At 58.2% G+C, this 19,894-nt stretch overlaps 1 protein-coding gene across 1 annotated transcript in view; it reads left to right on the top strand.

The window, feature by feature from the left end:
• SNED1 (sushi, nidogen and EGF like domains 1) overlaps positions 1 to 19,894 on the top strand; it is an 87,007-nt gene that overhangs the window by 58,244 nt on the left and 8,869 nt on the right. Inside the window, exons 17-28 of the mRNA XM_049614449.1 lie at positions 369 to 391; positions 1,907 to 2,090; positions 2,407 to 2,520; positions 3,503 to 3,616; positions 4,034 to 4,330; positions 5,813 to 5,996; positions 7,721 to 7,833; positions 8,677 to 8,958; positions 10,110 to 10,251; positions 10,336 to 10,418; positions 11,911 to 12,024; positions 19,580 to 19,696. Coding sequence (XP_049470406.1) covers positions 369 to 391; positions 1,907 to 2,090; positions 2,407 to 2,520; positions 3,503 to 3,616; positions 4,034 to 4,330; positions 5,813 to 5,996; positions 7,721 to 7,833; positions 8,677 to 8,958; positions 10,110 to 10,251; positions 10,336 to 10,418; positions 11,911 to 12,024; positions 19,580 to 19,696 — 1,767 coding nt within the window. The remainder of the gene's footprint in view (positions 1 to 368; positions 392 to 1,906; positions 2,091 to 2,406; positions 2,521 to 3,502; positions 3,617 to 4,033; positions 4,331 to 5,812; positions 5,997 to 7,720; positions 7,834 to 8,676; positions 8,959 to 10,109; positions 10,252 to 10,335; positions 10,419 to 11,910; positions 12,025 to 19,579; positions 19,697 to 19,894) is intronic.

The following is a 19,894-nucleotide window of genomic DNA, read 5'->3' as shown; positions in this document are numbered from 1 at the left end:
AAAAGATGTATTTATACAAAACTGGTTTCAAGAATATATAAAGAACTCTGTGAATGAATAAGAAAAGAATAATCAACCCAATAGGAAAACTGGCAAAACACCTGAGTAAGCCCTTCATGGAAGAGGAGATACTGAAAGCCAACAAAAACAAGGAGAAATATTAGTAATCAGTGAGCTGCACATCAAAAGCTCACGGAGGCAGTTGACAAACCTAAGAAGCCATCTGCTGGTGAAAACGTGGAAGGGCAGGATTTCCTAGCAACGGCTGGAGGGAGTGTAAGTAGGGGAAACACTTTGAAAAGGGTCTAACAGTCTGCCTGTCCAGCTGACCATGCGTATAAGCTGTGTGCCCGTGATTCCACCTGTAGGCTTAGCACACTTATACCAGGAGGTAGGAAAGGAAAAAAAAAAAAAAACAGAAGCAGGTTTCTATCATAACAAAAAGTCCACAACCAACCCAAAGGCCCAGCAAACGACACCAGACAAAGTATGGTGCGGTCACACCACGGATCCCACCGCCGCCCCCATGTTCACGCAGCAGAAAGCAGAGACCCCGGAGATACGGAGGCCCCTCGCGCCTTCCAAGAGAAGAGTCCCTATACCCCAATATCTTATCAGTAAAGTTCATATGTGGCACAAACAAACCATACATGTTTAGGTGATTCATAAAAATCGAAACACGGAAGAGGTAACGAGATCGTGGCCCTGAAAATTCCATCCCCGGGGGTGGGGAGGGGCACGTGCCGGTGAGCCGGTGGACATTGTAGCTCCCAGGAGTCATTACTTACTCATCTGCATTTTGAGCAGGAACAGTAAACTTTTAGAAGTTGAAAATTTTGAATTCGGAAGTACACTTCCCGGTTTAAAAGAAAAAATGAGCCTGTGGCCAATACTTCAAAGGGAGGGCCCCGTCCCCATTGCGCCGGTTTCATATGGGATTGCTGTGTATCGAAAGAACAAGATTGGGCCTGGCCACCCGAGAGCCACCGGGGTGAAGTCCCACACCACCTCTGCGAGCCCTCGGGTCATCATGAGTGCCCGCTGTCCCCGGGCCTGCTGCCGCTGCTTCCTCTCCAGGGTGTCCCCCGCTGCCTGGTTTCTGGCCTCTCCAGGCACTGAGAGGTGCTGGACACTTCTGTCTGTCTCCTCGAACAAAGCTGATTTATGTCCATCTTATTCGGCTTCAAGCCACTGCCTCCAATCACAACACTGCTTTATTCTTGGGGTCTCTCCTGGTGCCCGTGCACCTGGGCGCCCCTCCCTCGGAAGCTGGTAGAGCTGCGCGGGGGCTCCTGCCAGGTACCTGTGTGTCTGCAGCACAGGGCGCAAAGGAGCCCACTGTGAGCTGAGTAAGACTGCGGGGCACAGCTCCAGCCCCTCCTGCCCAGGCTGCCGGGCCCACCACTGCCTGCCCTCAGACCCCTGCCTCTCCGACTTCTAGAAAGACAGAGGTTTACAAACATCTCTGCCTCCGCCTCCCCAGGGAGACGGACAGCGCAGCTGAACAAGCTGACCTTGATCTCCTCTTGCAGCCCCTCCTTCTGCAGCCTCCGCCTCAGGGGTAGAGGAGGTGGGGTGGAGAGAGTCCCACCCTGACCACCCCTGGCCCTGTGCTCCAAGCCAGCAGAGGGAGGGGAGAGGCCTTTGGGGTACACTGACGGACGAGCCCTGTGCCCTCCACACTTAGGTAGGACTCTGATGCCGCCCCAGGGAGGGCCAGGCCCAGGATGCCTCCGGGCCCCTGAGAAGCCTGGAAGGGAAATGCTGGAGTGACCTGGGGGTGAGCCTTTGCTGGGCAGACAGTGGAGAGGGTGGGTGTCAGGCTGAAGCCGCAGGGCACACGTGGAACCCTGGGTGTGGTGGAGGCCCGTGTAGAGCCCACGCAGGGCTGTGTCATCCCGTGCAGGGCCCATGTAGGGCCACGCAGCCTCCTATCCTGTCTCTGCAGAGACAGACAAGTGCCCCTGTCTCTGCAGAGACAGATGAGTGCCAAATGCAGCCTTGCAGAAATGGAGGCTCCTGCAGGGACCTCCCGGGGGCCTTTGTCTGCCAGTGCCCCGCAGGCTTCACTGGAGTCCACTGCGAGACAGGTAGGGGCTGCGCTTGGGTGGGTCCCCTGAGCGGCTGGGCCCTCACCCACGATCGCGATGCCCCGGACACCCCGGGCAAACCTGTTTTCAACAAGCCTAGACCCTGGACCGCTGAGAGGGCAGAGGGAAGGGGCTGGGGCCCATGGCCCAGCTGGACAGGCCCCCTGGTGGGAGGGACCCCAGGGCTGAGGGGGGTTTGCCCAGCCCCCCCACCTGGCATCTCTCCTCGGTTCCCCTTCCCTTCTTCCCGCTGTCCTCTCCTCCCTCTCCCAGACACCCCCTTGCGGCTCTGGCCGACTCTCTGGGTATTCTCCAGAGGTGGATGCCTGCGACTCCAGCCCCTGCCAGCACGGAGGCCGGTGTGAGAACGGTGGCGGGGCCTACCTGTGCGTCTGCCCAGAGGGCTTCTTCGGCTACCACTGCGAGACAGGTAGGGAGGTGGGGGCAAGTCCCTGCTCCCTCTCCAGCGGCCCCAGCTCCCCCCGGGAGACTCGGGCTGGCCCCTTGTCCAGCCTGGACGGGCGGAGCTCACCACAGCCCCAGAGTCCTCACGGCTCCTCAAGGCTGGAGACGCTCCCCGCCTTTTCCCCCTTTATAGGACTTGCCACTGTCTGGAGCCGCCTCTTCGATATAACCCCAACTTGCTGACCTCAGCTCTCCTCCTGGGATGGGTGTGTCCTGGGGGCACATCCTGGCCTATCCTGTTCTAGGCCCCAAGCCAGGCCCGGCCGGCGGCACCGCACTGTGTAGGGTGCACGCTGCAGGGCAGCGAGGGCTGTGCTGGGGAGGAGGTGTGCCATCCACGCACTGCAGGGCGGCGGTGGGGAGGGGGCCCGGGCGGAAGCATGGCGGGACCGTTTGCGGCCAGGGGATCTCACCTCGCAGGCTTGGGGTGGGCGGGGGCACACCCGGAAGACCAAGGTTAGTGGCCGTGACGGTGATAAGGGGACACGTTGGTTGTTTGCCACTGTTTCCTGAGGCTCCACTGGGAACCTGCTGACCCTGGCCCTGGCCCGGGAAGCCCAGGTCCGCTCGGTGCCCGAAGCCCTGGCGCAGAGGGAGGTTGCAGAGGGCTGGGGCCCTTGGATGCCCGGCTGCCAGCTGCCCCCCCAGGAGGGGCCAGCACCGCGCTCGCCCCCGAGTCACCACCTGCCAGCCCACCTTGGCTTGGAGCAGCAGTGGGACAGCCCGGCTCAGGAGGAAAGACACACTTGCCCAGCCCCTCAGTGGGACCTCCAGCAACAGCAAGCCCTGCGGTCCCCGTCAATGTCCCCTCCTTCACTTCCTAAACCCCTGCCTGTGATGGTACCAGCCACCTCCACCCCACAAACACACCCACACAGGAAGGACAAGGGTCCCACTGGCGGAGCTGCTAAAACCCCAGTGTTCACCAATACTTTCCCCTCTCCCAGTGAGCGACCCCTGCTTCTCCAGCCCCTGTGGGGGCCGCGGCTACTGCCTGGCCAGCAACGGGTCCCACAGCTGCACCTGCAAAGTGGGCTACACGGGCAAGGATTGCGCCAAAGGTGAGGTGGCAGAGGCACCAGTGTGGGGGGCGGGGCCTCCCTCACCCCTCAGAGGGCACAGGCGCCCCCGGGGACAGGCCACAGTGCTGAGCGGCCCCCCAGAGCAGAGCGTCTAGGCAGCTGCTTACCCAGGCTCTGCCCAAGAAGCAGGGAGGGTTATGAAAATACTCCGGGAGGCATAAATGCAGTCACAGGTGCGCACACACCTGAGACCTGGGAGGCACTGGCCAGAGGCTGAGAGAAGAGGTCCGTCGCAGGCAACAGGAGCTGGCTCCCCACCCCCAGCAGCTGCCCCACGTCCACCCCCCAGGGTAGCAGGCCCAAGAGCCGCCAGGTGAGATATCTGACCGGGGGCCAGGGCTTCCGTGGCCGACAGCTGACCACCCCCTTCCCTTGTTCTCCACCGAAACCCTGAAGAGCTCTTCCCGCCAACGGCCCTCAAGGTGGAGCGAGTGGAGGAGAGTGGGGTGTCCATCTCCTGGCGTCCACCTGAAGGTCAGGCCGCCAGGCAGATGCTTGACGGCTACGCGGTCACCTACGCCTCCTCGGACGGTGCCTACCGCCGCACAGATTTCGTGGACCGGAGCCGCTCCTCGCACCAGCTCCGGGCCCTGGCAGCCGGCAGAGCCTACAACATCTCCGTGTTCTCCGTCAAGCGCAACGCCAACAACAAGAATGACATCAGCAGGCCGGTGCTGCTCCTCACCCGCACACGTGAGTGCCCGCCTGGACGTGCCTGCTGCCACCTGGAGAGGCACACTGGCCAGGCACCCCGAGGCACCACGGGGACCCTTAACCTGTTCCCCAGGCAGTGGCTAACAGAGATAAGAGCCGGTGGCTTAGGAGTGAGGCTAGGGGAGAAGTGCGGGTCTCCCTGAGAAGGCACCTGTGACGAGCCAGCGCATGTTGGGGCGTCCAGGAGGCCACCCCAACACGCTGAGGGTGGAGACGGCAGCTCGGAGGGTCCGGGGAGGGAGCCTGCTGGTGGCAGGTCTAGAGAAGGGGGGTGGGGCAGAGAGGGTGCCTCTAGTGCTGTTGCAGAGTAGCTGGAAACCTAGCCGAGGGAGACCTCGGGGCCTTAACTGGCTTGCCTGTTTCTGGGCTCTACGGGGGAGGAGCCAATGGTGGGCAGGGGCCAGGGGACCCTGGGGACTTTGGAAGGGGGTGCTGGAGGCTGGAGGAAGGAGTATGGATCAGGCAATGGTCCCTTGGGCAGCACTGAGGGGCCGTGGGGGCAGCCAGTAGGGGTTCAGAGTGTGGCCAGCACACAAGGGGCTCCACGCCCGCCACACCAGGTGCTGGCACAGGTCAAAGCAGGCAGGCGGGGCCGGCCACAGGAGCGCCGTGAGGCCAGACAGCCATGGCCCACCGGTGGGGACTCGGGCTGGGTAAGGAGGGAGGTGAGGACGCTCAGAGGCATGGAGAGGAACTTAGCGGGAGAAGGGAGGGTGCCCTAACATCACCTGCCAGCCCGAGCCAGACACTAACCCTGAGGACATTGAGGACCAAGTGAGAGATGAGATAAGAAACTCAGGACAGGTGTGTCGTGGGAAAGCACAGCCAAGAGGCACCTACAGCGAACTTGGGCAGCAGGTAGGCCGAGCGAGCTTGCGGGGTGGAGTGGGCTCAGCCTGAGCTTGGCTTCAGGAAGAAGTGGCACCCTTCCCCCTCCACCATCAGAGTGGGGTCTCCCCAGGAGATCACGGTGGGCAGAGCCAGCACTGCCCGCCAGACCGGGCACCGCACCTGCCCAGGGAGCCAAGGGCTCCCCTCCCAGCTCCCGTGCTGAACCCAGACCCTTCCCTGCGGCAGCCCAGAGTTTTCCCAGCTTCTATGCCCGCTGGCCCAAGCGTCACCCAAACGTTCACTGTCAGTGTGACCAAATCAGACAGACACAGGGGAAGGGGATTCCCAGGGTCCATGCATGTCCAAACGTGTCTAAATAGGCAAGACTGCAGGCCTCCGGTGGAGCTGACTGCACCGCCCACCCCAGGCTGGAGTCCGGGGCCTGACTTCCCCTAGTCCCACTGTGGCCAAGGGGTGCACTCAGCAAGCCCAGGTGGGCCCGCACCTCACTTGGGCCACCTCTGTGACCCCCAGCACACTTCCTGAGCCTTGTCTCATTGTCTCAAGCCCCTGCCCTCCCCTGGAGACGAGGAGGTGCCAGCATCAGCTGAGGGGCCCATTGCCCCCCAGGACCCCGCCCTGTTGAGGGCCTTGAGGTCACCAACGTGACAGCCAGCACCATCTCAGTGCGGTGGGCTCTGCACAGGATCCGTCACGCAACTGTCAGCGGCGTTCGTGTGTCCATCCGGCATCCCGAGGCCCAGGAGGACCAGTCCACCGATATGGACAAGAGCGTGGACAAGTTCACGTTCGGGTGAGAGCACAGGGCCGGCCTTCCCTTCCCTCGGGGCCCCAGAGCTTCCTCCTCTCTCCCTCTGTGTCCTTACCCTGCCATTCCCCAGCTGCCCAGCCTGCCGTGAGAAGCAGGGATGTGTGTGTGTGCGCTCCCCCCGCCCCGGGTCCCCCAGGCACCTGCCCGCCCTGCCTCATCACGGGGCTGCAGAGACTCTCGAAAACTCTGGGAGGTGCTGCCTCCCGCACAGATAAGGAGGGAGACTGGGCCGCCTGGAGGGCAGCACGGCCCGAGTCACACAGGCCCCTCTGAAAGGGAGACGCAGGGCACCCCTGCGGTTGCTTTACGTTTGTATGCTGTTTAAATAATATGGTCAAACCTTAAACTGGGCACAGAACCATCTTATGCTGAATGATTACAAATCAGATGCAAACGGAATTACAAAGTAGCTCCGAGCGGCTGAGGGCTGAAGTGTGCTCGGACAGCCCGCAGCGAAGGCTCACACTCCCCGGCCTCAGCCCCCAGCGGCCCCGGGGGCCTTCACCAGCCAGAGGGGCTTCCGAGACCTGCTGGGGATGGTGCTGGAAGACAGGAGGGTGGGAAGGAAGACTAGCTGGCCACGGCCTGGGGTCCCTGTGCCTGCAGCGTGCACACGGCTCTGGTAGAGGACAGGCCCACCTAACTGCCCACACCCGACAGCAGCGGGCCATGTCGCCAGATCAGCAGCATCCTGCCCAGAGCAGCCACGGGCCACGGCCATGGGGAGGGCTGTCCGGAAGGCAGGCGCTGCAGGGGTCGGAGCAGGCGAGCCGGGCACAGCGCTCAGTCCCCTCTGCACCACCGAGCCGCGTTGCTTCTAGTTGGCAGACTTCCCAACACCGTATTTCCCATGCCTGCTGTGCCGGAGACAAGACTCTGCTCTCTTTGTCTCTTAAGTGTCGCTGTGACCTTGCTTGATGTACATCCTGCCCACTTCCGAAGAACAGTGTCACAAAAACACACGTGGGGCCCCGGGTGGGCACTTGGTGAGTCAGGGTCCCCAAGACCACCTGGCTCGGTGAGTCACTGGGGCCCCCCCCCCCAGACTCAGCACAGGCCGCGCTCCCAGCTGGGATTCACAACACAGAAATGGTAGGGCGCGCAGGAAGGGAGAAGTCGGGGGAGCAGGCCCGAGCTCCCGGGCGCCCTCCCTGTGCGCTCACACAGGCCACCACCAGGTGCCTGTGAGAGACGCAGCGCCCGGGTTTTAATCGGGGGCTGGGCACGGGGCCCCCCGGGCCTGGCGTAGATCCCGGATGCCCGGGCGGAAGCGGGTGCTCAGCTCGAACCACGCCGCACAGACCGCACAGACGTCGGGGGGCAGCGAGGTCCTCTTATCCATGAGTTCCAGCCGCGGGCCACCTGGCGGGCGGGCGTTCCCGAGGAGGGCAGCGGGGCCTGCTTGTCAACCCTTTCTGCACAATGACCTCCAAGGGCCCTCCCTTTTCTGGCCTCTACTGTCTGAACACCAGCCTGGGCACTACAGCCGCCGCAGGCAGGCGTGGGCTCTTCTCGACCTTTGCCCTGTTCTAGACAGACCAGGGAGGAACTCCCACCTGAGGAGCACACAGGTCTCAGCCCACAGATCTGGTCCTTGTGGAGGCCCCCCGGGCCACCTGCAGGACCACTCACACCTCTTCCCCCACCTGTGTGGGAGGAGTCACAGTCTGTAATGGAGTCTCTCCCCCTCCCCTCCCCTCCCGCAGGGCCCTGCTGCCAGGAAGGAGATACACCATCCACGTGACTGCCCTCAGTGGGCTCGGGGGACAGGAGCCTCCCACCGAGAGCCTGGCCTCGGCCCCGCTGCACGTGTGGACGCGTGAGTACAGGGGCATGAGCTCAGCTCTTAAGGGAACTTTGCCAGCCATCACCTCCCTCCAGCCCCAGTCCTACCAAAGTGGCCCTGATGCCCCAGAGGTCTCTTCCCCTCCAGTGCCAGGGAAGGCGGCCTTCCCGGGAAGCCCCCTGCTTGCGCATTCACCCGGCACCCGGATGCTCCTGGGCTCCTACCGGATGGGAGTCACGAGCCAAAGGCCAGAGGGGCACACCGGTGAATGCACACGCTGTCCACTCCTGATCTCCATGGTGTCTCATGGGCAGGAGACCTGGCCCTCACCAGCCCTCCCAGCCCAACGTGTGGGAGGGGGCTAGAGTGCCGTGCGGTCCACGCACAAGGGGACCAGTGAACACGGGGGATGCGTGGTGAGGACGGAAGGTCTAGGCGGGGCCTTGCCCAGCGGGGAGGCATACGGATGGCCCATGGGGCAAGGGTGATCACAGGTTCAAGTCCTGGCACTGACCCTGAGGCTGGGACCCTGGCCCATTATTCCCTGCCTGTCTAGCCCAGCCCCTCTTATGTGTCCCAGGAGGAGGTGCATATGGCCAGGCTTAGGGGATCAAAAGGAGGACACGCTGACAGGCCGCGCAGGCATGGGGGCCTCCGTGGGTGCACCGGGCAGCATTCTGGGGTGCATCTCGGGCAGGAGGACGTGCTGCTACAGACACCCCTCCACACCATCCTTCAGGACCACAAGGTTGTCCGTAATGACCAGACTTGGCTTCGCACGAGGCTTCGGCAATCCACGTCAGATCTGTAAACGTGGCGGTGGCAGGAGACCCCGCCGGCCCCCGTCACCTCCCTCCCCTGCTCTGTGCCTATCAGGGCCCCTGCCACCAGCAAACCTGACCGCCGCCAGAGTCACGGCCACCTCTGCCCACGTGGTCTGGGACACCCCCACTCCAAGTACCTTGCTGGAAGCATACGTCATCAATGTGACCACCAGCCAGAGCACCAAAAGCCGCTACGTTCCCAACGGAAGGCTGACGTCCTACACGGTGAGGGACCTGCTGCCAGGGCGGCGGTACCAGCTCTCGGTGACAGCCGTGCAGAGCGCAGAGGGCGACCAACTGCACAGCGAGCCTGCTCACCTCTACATCATCACCTGTGAGTGCAGCCCTACCAGGGCTGGGGGGAGGGGACGGCCACACACACGAGGCCCCGTGGTCTGCTCAGGACCCATGGGGCCACGGTGAGTGCAGGCTGGCCCCTGGTGCTCCCCGTGGGCCACCAGCAGGGCAGCGGCCTGGGCTGCCATCCCTGGGGAGTGGCGTCCTGGCCCAGGAGACGGCTCAGCCCCAGGACCCTCTCCCAGCACAGACCACAACTGACCCACGGACATCAGACAGACAACCTCAAAACAGGACTGTGTTAACACAGGAGAATTGGGGCTGTGAAAATCGGTGGGGGAGGAAGGACTTGTGTGCGGTTGGCACAAGGTCAGTACACTAGGAATTTGGAGACACAAGCATCTTGCTCCTCACCTTGTCCCCGGGGCGTGGCCGTGCAGCCAGGCCTCACCCATGAGGAGCCGATGGACAGAATGGGAGAGAGAGAGGCCCAGGATGGCCACAGGAAGGGGAGCCTGGGGGAGGCCCAGACAGATGGACGGTGGGAAGAGCTCAGGAACGCAGAGTCTCAGAGAGGCCACATGGAGGACGTGGCCCGCAGGGTCGCCCAGGTCCCTCACAACCCTGCTCACGTTCTCAAGCTGTAGGAAGACGGTACATCTGGACAGGTGCTGCAGTGAGGGCAACGAAGGGAGAAGAAAGAACAGTGGGGTGGACAGTGGCTGAGGCAGAACAGAGCCCCAGAGAGCAGACACGCGGGCACCACGCAGGAGGTGGACGCTTGCTCCGAGAGGTCCAGACCCAGCACGGCTGCGTGCACCTGCCCAAGGGAGGGCTGAAGGGCACAGTCAGGCGACAAGGACCCACGGAGGCGCCTCGTCCTCCCGCTCTGGGCGTGTGCAGGGTGGGGGCCTCACTGAGGTGTCCCGTCAGGTCTGAGTGGCTGGCCGTGCCCTGCAGAGCGAGAGCCTGGGCCCAAGGTGGGCCAGGACAGCTTGTCCCGCGAGCCCTGGGATGGGAAGCGGGTGGAGGCGGGGGTGGGCGCGGACAGGGCCCAGGGCTTCTCGGAAAGCCGTGAGCCTGCCGCGAGATCTCGGGCATGCACACACCCCTCCTCAGTCCTCCCCCTCCGAGGGGCCGGGAGGGTCAGGCCTTGTGCAGCCACCCGCTCCTCCCACCCACCTGCAGCCCCAAGGGACGGCGCTGACAGACGCTGGCACAGGGAGGGACTCCATCCACGGGTGCTCAGAAACAGACCGCCCCCCGTGCGCCTGCCGGAGCACCTGCTCAGTGACCGTGACGACCCCGAAGCTCAGACCCCGGCCCCCAGGTGCAGCCTCAGCCGCCCCCACCCGGAGCGCGCGGCCCCAGCCACAAGCCCCACAGTGGTGACGCATGGTGACTCCCTTGGCAGGTTCTCGGAGCTTGTGGACGGCAGAGGGCGAGTGAGTGCCAAGTTCAGTGGCTCACCTGGCAAATCGGTCACCGTGAGATCACGTGAGTGCCTCAGCCAGCCCCTGTAGCCTCACTGCCACCTCATCCGGCCCTTGTCCCCAGCACCCTGAGAGCTTAAGGACAACCCTCCCCACCCAACCCCCAACCCGGACACCTGACGCCACCTTCAGCAGGGACCTGGCACAAGGCCAGGCCCTCACACCTGCACAGGCTCACAGGAGCCTTCCTGACCCGGAGCTGAAGTGCAGGTTGCTGGCAGGGCTCGGGGGCACAAGTCGGTCTGAGGCACAGAAGCTGGCCTTGCTTCAGGAGTCCCCACGTGGCTTGCGACACTAAGCAGGAGAGTGTGACGCCATCTAACTCGTTGCTGCTCCCAGCACACCAGCCTCGCCTGGGGGCTTCTAGAAGTGGAGGGCCCCACCCAGAGCTGTGCAGCTGGAGTCTTTTAACAAGGAGCCAGGTGACGGCAGGCACATTACAGTCAGCAGACTGCACCTCTCCGCCACAGTAAGAGATCGTGTCCCGTGTTCCAGGCAGAGCCTTGGGTTCAGATCCTGCTCGGCCTGGATGGGTGGGATCACCCGTGGCAGGCCGGCAGGCCTCTCTGCAGGGCCCCAGCAGCACAGGGCGTGGGCGATGGGCCCCGATGGCCTGGCCCCTTCTCACGTGCTTCAGCAGGAGCAGGTGGCCAGGAACCTGTTTGCAACAGGTCCTCCCCAAGACTGTGGCACAACAGGCCAGGAGCCACACGCCCACTGGCTGCCCTGCCCCGAAGGCCCTCAGGACGCTGTAAACCAGGGCCCGTCCTCATGGATTCCCCGGCAGAGAACCTGATTACCAGTTTAGTGAGGATTTTCAACCAACACAGACATTCCTGGGCCAGGGAACAAAAGGGAGAGTGATGAGCGGGTGGTGTCGCAGCCCTGGCGGCCAGCAGAGGAGCAGCCGAATGGCTCGCTGCACACAGCAACCAGGAGCAGGAAGGGCCCGGGCAGGTGTCTGGGCAGCTGCGCAGGCTGGGCTGCGTCTGGACACCCTCCTAAAGCCATTAAGCACACAGGCAGGGACCCCTCAGAAAAGCAGACTTGCACACAGGGGTGGCCAAGTACAAGGTCCGCCTGAAGGTGGATGGGGGTGGAGAAGGCACCACAGCCCTCCAGAAGCAGGGGTGGAGAGAGAAGAGAGCAGAATTTGACCACAGAAGGACAGCACAGCATCAGCCACCTGGAGGGATGGGGCCACCGGGTTGGATAGGACATTCGGCCCAGCCTCAGGCCACCGGTGACCTTCACCAAAGCAGCTGTGAGGTTCAGCAGGACGGGGAGGAAAGCTCTCCTGCTGGAGGGAGCGCAGGGGCCCGTGGGACTCTGCCCAAGTGGGGGAGGGGGCAGCAGGGAAGTGGGCACCGAGCGCTCGCCACGGCCATCCCTGCACCCTGAGGGAGAGAAGCAGCTCAAGGACACCCAAGAACAATCCTGGGCACGAGGCAGCAGGCTGTGTGGTCAGCACGCCGGGGTGTTCTCGTTTCCCCTAGAACCCACGGCTCTGGCGCAGCTCGAGAACACGGAGGAGGCCCCCAAGCAGGCGCCTGAGCAGGTCGGCCTGGCCCTCCAGCTCCCTGAACGCAGCAGCGACAAGGACACGGAAAGTAAGTCAGCAGGAGTGGACTTTCAGAGCTGACCACCTTAGGGGGCCTCAGGGCCGTAGGTGAGGAGGGGGCCGCCCACAGGGAAGAAGCGGGAGACACAGAGCTGCCCAAGGAGCAGCCAAACACCCCGTCCTGGAAAGGGTGGGCAAAGCTCACCACACGGGCCGCGGCGCCCACATCTCTGTGTCCAGAGAACAGGCTGGGAGCACACTCACCCAAACGACCCAGGCCTGCCCTGGAGGGACAGCCCCTTCCCCCGCAACAGAAGCACAGCCCTTGCTTCTCCAGAGGACCGTGCTGAGCAGGGTGCAGAAGTCCCGGAGGGGCAGCCGGGACAGCTACGAGACACACGCCCGTCACCCAAACTCAGACCCCGGCCCCACCTTTCCTCCTCGCTCTAACCCCTGGGGCTGGGTCCCTCTGGGGACCGTTCCTGAAGGACCCAGTGGCCCTTTCTCCCAAGTCACACCACAGGCCCAGGCTGGGCCCTCCCACCAACCAGACCCCAAGGAAGGCGGGAACGGTGAGCCAAGTGCCCGAGATGCCGCCTCCGAGGGTGCGTCTCGCCTGCAGGCCTGCCCCGGGTGACCCAAGGACAGCCGCACACATCAAGGGCATCTGCGCCAGAGGGTGTGTGTGCCTGGAGTTGCCCTCAGCCCGAGGAGCCCCGAGAGGGTGGTCTGCATGACCCCATTAGTTGAGGTGGGTCCAGAGTAAAGTAAAAATTATGTTGCTGTTGTTTTGTAAGTGACATAAGCACCCGTGTCATCAGAGGGTCTGTGTTAGTCAGCCCTTTTCAATATCAGACGCTGCGTTTCATAAAACTCTGGAACCAGAGAGACGTGAATTACCGCTCCTTCTCAAGGCGGGGGTTCAAGCTGGCCCCGGATGTCACTGCAATCCGCAGTGTTTGCTAACGAGAGCCACGCAGGCAGGCGGGGGAGGGGCAAAAGGAGGTTTCAGGTGATCAACAGGAAAAAAAATCATTAACATCCCGAGGTGTGCAAAGTTAATTGTGGCTTTTGGTTCCTGTTACACCTATTTGGGGACCATGACAGCCCCTTTTATTTAGTTTAATAAGTTACCTTTTGCTAAGATAATGAGTGACCTTTAGATGTGGAACCTGACCCGTGAACTAGAACACGAACAGTAACCTGTATCTCGCTGTTGTACTCCCAGCTAACCATGCCCCTGGACTCCGTGTTAAGTCCCTTTGCTCTGCTGCAGGGTGGGCGGTGGGGAGGGGGCCTCACACATACCCATGTTTGCCTCAACAGTTGAGGTTTTTTAGTTACAAGGTGTCTGCCGTGCACATCCTCCCGGACTGTCAGTAAGGTCGGTCAGAGCTGTCGTTCGCGGCCACAGCTCATTCACGCACGAGTGAATTCGCCGCAGCCTTGTCCACTCTTTGCCCAGAGGGCACCTGGGTCGTGTTGGGCTGTCACTGGCAGCGTCACTATCAAGTTCCTACATGTATCCCCTGGCACACGTGCAAGAGTAGAAACGCTGGGCTTGGGATCTGTGAAAGCCCAAGTCACTCAAGAGTGCGAACCTGTTTTCTAAGTGGGGACGTGAGTTCATACTCCCTCCAGCTATGATCAAGAGTGTGGTTAAGCCAATCTCTCTAAAACTGATCTGGCAGGGTTTCCAGATTCTGCCAGTGGAATGGGGATGAGGCACACCCCTTGGGATCTGGATTTGTGTCTTGAATGAGGATACGGTCAAGCGTCTTTTCACTGGTCTTGACCAAAGGCTCTGGGTCCACCGCTCTGTTCCACTGTTTTGCCTTCCTGAAGCCAACACCACGATTTTAATGGCGCTATCTTTGGTAAGGCATGCTATCCCTCAGGGCCCACCCACTCACTCCGACCTTCAGTGTTGGCTGTTCTTGGTCCTCTGTCTTTCTATAAAAGTTTATAACCAGGGGCACTTGGGTGGCTCAGTAGGTTGAGCGCCAGACTTCGGCTCAGGTCATGATCTCATGGTTTGTGGGTTCGAGCCCTGTGTCAGGCTTTGTGCTGAAACTCAGGGCCTGGAGCCTGCTTCGGTTTCTGTGTCTCCCTCTCTCTCTCTGCCCTTCCTCTGCTCGTGCTCTCTCTCTCTCTCTCTCCAAAATAAATAAACATTAAAAAAAAATGTTTTTAAGTCTATAACCATCTTGTGGAGTCCCACAAAGCACTTGGGATTTGGCCCTACATGCCTGAAAATGCTCTTAGTAGCTGTCACATTTGACAGACAATTTGAGTGGGTATAAAATTCGAGGTTCAAAGGTTGTCTACCTTTCAGTTCTTCAAACATTAGTCCCCTGTCATCTGTCCAGCACTGCTGTCAATGGGTGTCAATCTTATTCCTGTTTCCTTGTAGGATATCTGCTCATTTTCTCCGGAAGCTCTTAGACTTTTCTTTCTCAAGGAAAGGAGGATCCCCAGAGAGCCCTAGACACCCAAAGACTACAATTAACACTCTTGATTGGTGTTTCTTCACCAGGCAGCTCTCCGGGTTAGGGGTGCACCTTTGAGCTCCCAGGGGAAGTTCATGGAGAGGAGGAGGATCCCCAAGATCATAACCTGCCCCTACAGAGGTCTGGAGTGGCCACTGAGGCTAGTCAAATTCTTCCTGTTTTCTCCAAATTCTCACCCCAGCAGGATTTGGGGGTTCTCCCGGTTTTATCCCCTGCATACCAGAGACAGGCAGGCAGTCTCCATCCTTGGGTGACAGCAGCAAGGGCAGAAATTACACCTCTTTACTCTGTGACTTATCATCACGTAGGAGCCTCCCACTGCCACCACCCCAGAGCGCAGCCATATCCATTCCCCACCCCGTTCAAAACAGCCACCTCTGTTAAAGGGTGCGTAGGCCACAATAAACTCGGGATTCAGTGGGCTGACTTCACAAGATGAGGCTACAGTGGGCAGTGCCCCGGTGAAAATCCCACTGCTGCATGAACTGCAGGCGTAGGGCCTCAGCTGCCCAAGAGAGGAGCGAACATCAGTCAGTCTCTGCAGCCTGGTGTCCCGATCACAAAGGGTGAGGGTAGCCGGCAGAGGCTCACGGGCTCCACACAGGCCTGCGCACTGCCATGTTCTGTAAGCTTGCCATAAAATACCTGTGGACATGGTGTATAGAGTCTAAATTCCATATGGAATTGGAAGGGACCCGGAATAACAAACACGATCTTTAAAAAGCAGAAAGACCCATACACCCCGTCGTCAAAACTTACCACAGAGCAACGGTAATAGGTCAGTGTGATACTGGCACAAGGACAGGCTTATAACCAACAGAACGGAACTGAAAGCCAAGAAATAAACCCATATGTCTGTGGTCAACTGATTTCAACAAGGAGGCCAAGACCATTCAATGGGGGAAAGAACAGCTTTTGACACATGGGAGCTGGGAACCCTGGACGTCCACATGCAGAAGAATGAAGTCAGACCTCAACTTCACACCATACACAAAATTAACCCAACAGACCAACTACTTAAATCTAAGAGCAAAAACTGTAAAACTCTCAGGAAAAAACACAGGGGTAAATCTTCACGACCTTGGATTTGGCAAAAGACTTTAGATAGACACCAACAGCCTGAGCAACAAAAGAAAAAAAGGCAGATTGGACTCATCAAAATGTAAAGCTTTTTGTGCTTCAAAGGACGTTATCAGGGAGAAGACAGCCCAGAGAATGAGAGACGATATCTGCAAACATATACCTGAAAGGCATTTGTATTCAAACTATATAAAGAATAACTTTGCCTGAATAAAAGATAACCCTATTAAGAAACAGACAAAAGGATCTAAACACTTATTTCTAGAAGGAAGATACACAAATGGCCAAGAAGCCCATGAAAAGATGTTTGACATCATTAGGCATCAGGGAAACGCTAGTCAAGACCACAGTGAGATGCCACCTCACACCTGCAGGATGGCTAGAACGAAAAGATGACAATGAGCACCGGTGAGGATGTGGAGAAGCTGGTGGGCACGTAGAGTGTGGTGCAGCATGACGGGGGAAGGCAGGTGCAGCACGCGGGGGGAAGGCGGGGGCCGCGCGTCGGGGGAAGGCAGGTGCAGCAGGTCGAGGGAAGGCAGGTGCAGCATGGCGGGGCTGGGGGGAACACGGCCTGGCAGTTCCTCAAAGCACTGAACAGAATTATATGACCCAGAAAATTCCACCACTCCTAGGTATGTACCCGAGAGAAATGAAAACAGATGCCCACACAGGGACTTGTGCACGAATGCTCATAAGAACATCGTTCACCATCCCCAAAAGATGGAAACGACCCAAATGTCTACCAACTGGCGAACGGATACACGGAACGTGGTCCACACAGTGGAACGTGATTCGGCCATAAAAAGGAATGAAGTACTGGCACAGGCCACAACGTAGGTAAACCTGGAAAACGTCATACTAAGTAAAAGAAGCTACTCACAGTAGACTCTATATAATATGGTTCCACTCACATGAAAGTGCGGAATAGGGAACTCGACAGTGACAGTAGAGTCAGCGGCTGCCTGGGACTGGGGGTGTGAGTAGAGGCGGGTAGAGGGGGTGACCGCCCGGGGGTACAAGCGTAGCGTGGGGGATGACAGCTAAGGGATGTGGGGTTTCTTTCTGAAATGACAAAAACATTCTAAAATTGACTGTCGCGATGGATGCACCTATCTCTGAATATGCTAAAAACTAATAAACTACACACTTAAAATGGGTGAACCGTATGGCATTTAAACTATATCTCAATAAAGCTATTATTAAAACGTAACGTGCAGACCAGTGTTTTCAGTATCTCTTTTGTGTAGAAAAGTGGGGAAGGGATATACGAATACACCTATTTTCTTATACTTAAAAAGAAATAAAACTAACAAAAATGGTTGTATGAGGAAGGAAATTAGAACAAGGAAGTAAAGGGATGGTGGTGGATGCTAGACTTCCCTGAATGTATCTTTATAGTTTTTATTTTAGAACGAAGAAAGTGTTTTTTTTCCAAATGACACACAGAAAAAGCAACACCTAAAAACTGAAAACAAACAGAAATAAATAAACCTATTTACCCTGTTGATGGCATAACCAGACAGGAAAAAAGTATCATTTCAAGTGATTTTAAAAACAGCCTTCTGACTATTCATTCCTAGAAGGATATATTTAATAAGAAGAACTCTTATTACGAGAAGAATTGAGAGAAATTTAAGGCTGTACTCAATGGTCTCAATGTTAGTAGAAACAGTGGTACTATTTAGAATTGTTACATGTACACCGTGGGATAACGAAAATAATTATGTTAATGCCACCAAGATTTTCAGTGTAGAGAGAGACAATATAAAATCAAAGAAGTAAAATCCCTGTGTCTCCCTTCTTAACTAAATATTGATATGAACTCACAATTTGTTTACTTTTATTTTTAAATCTAAGTTCCTAGTTCCGTCCACTGAAAAGGCCGGAAGCACTGACACCCCAGGAGCAGTGAGCACCTTGGCCGCCCAGACCGTGGGTTCTAGACGCCACCCTCCAATTAAAGGAACCAGGGGTCTTTGGAGAAGCGGCTGATTCCAAGACTGAAGCAGAATATGGACAAAATATACCCAGGACATACTTGTAAAACAAGCAAGCTTTCAAAGACAACTGGGGTTTTATCTCCTGAGCACAAGAACAGACCTGAAAGGCTCCCACAGGCAGAGGACGGATAACCGGGGCATCTGGATAACCGAAGACTCATGGCAGCTGCAGACTGAGTCCCATCAAATACAGAAGCATCTCTGAGTTGACGATGGCACTGAGAGCAAGCACCATGTGCTGGTCCCTTTTAGAGCTGGCTGGGGACCAATGCTTACTCTGCAAGTGTACAAATAAAGGGCAGGAATGAAGCCTCTGTCTGGCCTGGCCTATGTGGACTGTAGTTCAGGGTGACCAGATAGTGGGCAAGGGAAAGCAGGTCCTCACAGGAGGCCTTCCAGCCAAGGAACGCAGAAGAGTTACAGTTGGGGTTAGATGCGGCCCTAGTGAGATCACGGAACTGGGACTCGAGATCTCCTGACACTCAAGCCGTCAGGTGCAGAGCCTATCAGAACTTTCTCCTGGATTAATCAGGCTGCTGATGCTGAAGCAGTGAGCAATCCCCACATCGCTAAAACTGGAGACAGAGACATCACATGCCTCCTGGAGTAGCGAAGGGGGAAGGGGGAAGCAGTCCTGCAAAGACCACTTGAAACCGAACCCTATCAAGCCCTCTCTCTGATGATCAGCTTACAGGAAATGTGGGGATCGGAGATGAGTTCGTGCCACAAGAAAGCAAAAAGTCCAGGAGGGAGATTCTACAGGACAAATGACCTGGTTTCTTTAATAAATGCAGATGGGGGAAAGACGAAAAGTTACACATTAAAAGAGGGATACATCAAACTAAGGCAGTGTGTCCTTAGGACTCCTAATTAGATCAGACCAGCTGGAAATGACATTTTTAAGATGATCAGGGAAAACCTGAACAAGGACTGTGATTTCTTACAGTACTAAGGAGCTACTGCTGATTTCGCAGAAATAGCGTTGTGCTTACATAAAAATTTATAAAAATCTGTACGTATCAGACACCTGCTATATTTATAGGTGAAATGGTTTCTGTGAACTGCTTCAAAATTCTTCAGTGAGAAATGGAAATAGATTAAATGAGATTGGCAAGATACCAAAGATCCCTGAAGCTGAGCGATGGCTCATGGGGCTCTTCATACTCGACATTTTATAGATTTCTAAGTTTTCAACAATAAAACTTTCTTGTAAAAGCTGACGACTCACCTTTAGCACACCAGGAAAGGCAAGAAGACAAGTCCCAGAGCAGAGTCAGGGGAGGAAGGAGGAAAAGTGGAGTAGATACAGTGAGGAATGAGAACCAGCCAGCACAGAGCCCCCAAGGGCCAGGAGGGCCCAAGGGAGGTGTGAGGCCTGCGGTCAGCACCCAGCCGCGAGGAGGTCTTGAGAAGGGGGCGTGGGAGGAGATGCAGAGGGGACGGGCCTTCTGCTACTGGAAGTGGTGGTTGTGCACAGTTCTCACTCTTTCGTGTTCCTCGATTTTTTAAGTTAAAAAGGAAAACAGCAGGTATCTTGACAAAGCTAAAGAAAAAGAAAACAAAGGACAGGTCTAAGGGAAAAAGCCGGGCCTGGCCCTTCCGGGCAGCAGCACGGACCACCCTCTGCCTCCAGCCGCCAGCAGCGCGGTGAGGAGGCTGGGGAAGACACCGCCATGGAGGCCTGCAGAGGGCTGGCTGGGGACTTGGGGACAGGCACCGGAGGACAAGGAGGGGGCTCCAAGTGCAGGGTGGCAGCGGCGGGGACCGCAGGCCGGAGCGGGGCTGGAGTGTCTCTGTACTGCGGGCCCCAGAGTCATCCCCCTCCCTGGAGGTGCAGGGTCAGGGACAAGCACACTGAGGCCAACCTTCCCACCTCTGCTCTGGGACCGCTTGAAAGCGGACCACCCCCAGGGCCCAGGAGCGCTGCGGACAGCAGGAGGCAGCCACGGGGCAATGTTGGCAGCCCTTCCTCTGGGGTCCCGGCAACTAACTGCTCATGGCTTGTTCGCAGACACTCCTGGGAACTGTTCAGAAAACCCCTGTCAGAACGGAGGCACCTGCGTGCCAGGTGTGGACACCCACAGCTGTGACTGCAGCCCAGGGTTCAAAGGCAGACGCTGTGAGCTGGGTAAGTCGGGGGCTGCTCCCTCCTGTGGGGACCCAGGCCTCAAATCACCTGTCACAGCCAACTGTGATGGGAACCCTGGGCCCAGGGTGGGCTTGCCACAAGGACCTCCGACCTCCAGGTGCCAGGATGGGGGCCCAGCTTTGGTGCCCCAGACCCCGGTGCCCAGGTAGGGATATTGAGGCGCAGTTTGTTCCGAAG

This window comes from Panthera uncia (assembly GCF_023721935.1).
Source record: "Panthera uncia isolate 11264 chromosome C1 unlocalized genomic scaffold, Puncia_PCG_1.0 HiC_scaffold_3, whole genome shotgun sequence".
NCBI lineage: Eukaryota > Metazoa > Chordata > Mammalia > Carnivora > Felidae > Panthera > Panthera uncia.
This window is presented reverse-complemented; position numbering and strand designations above follow the sequence as displayed.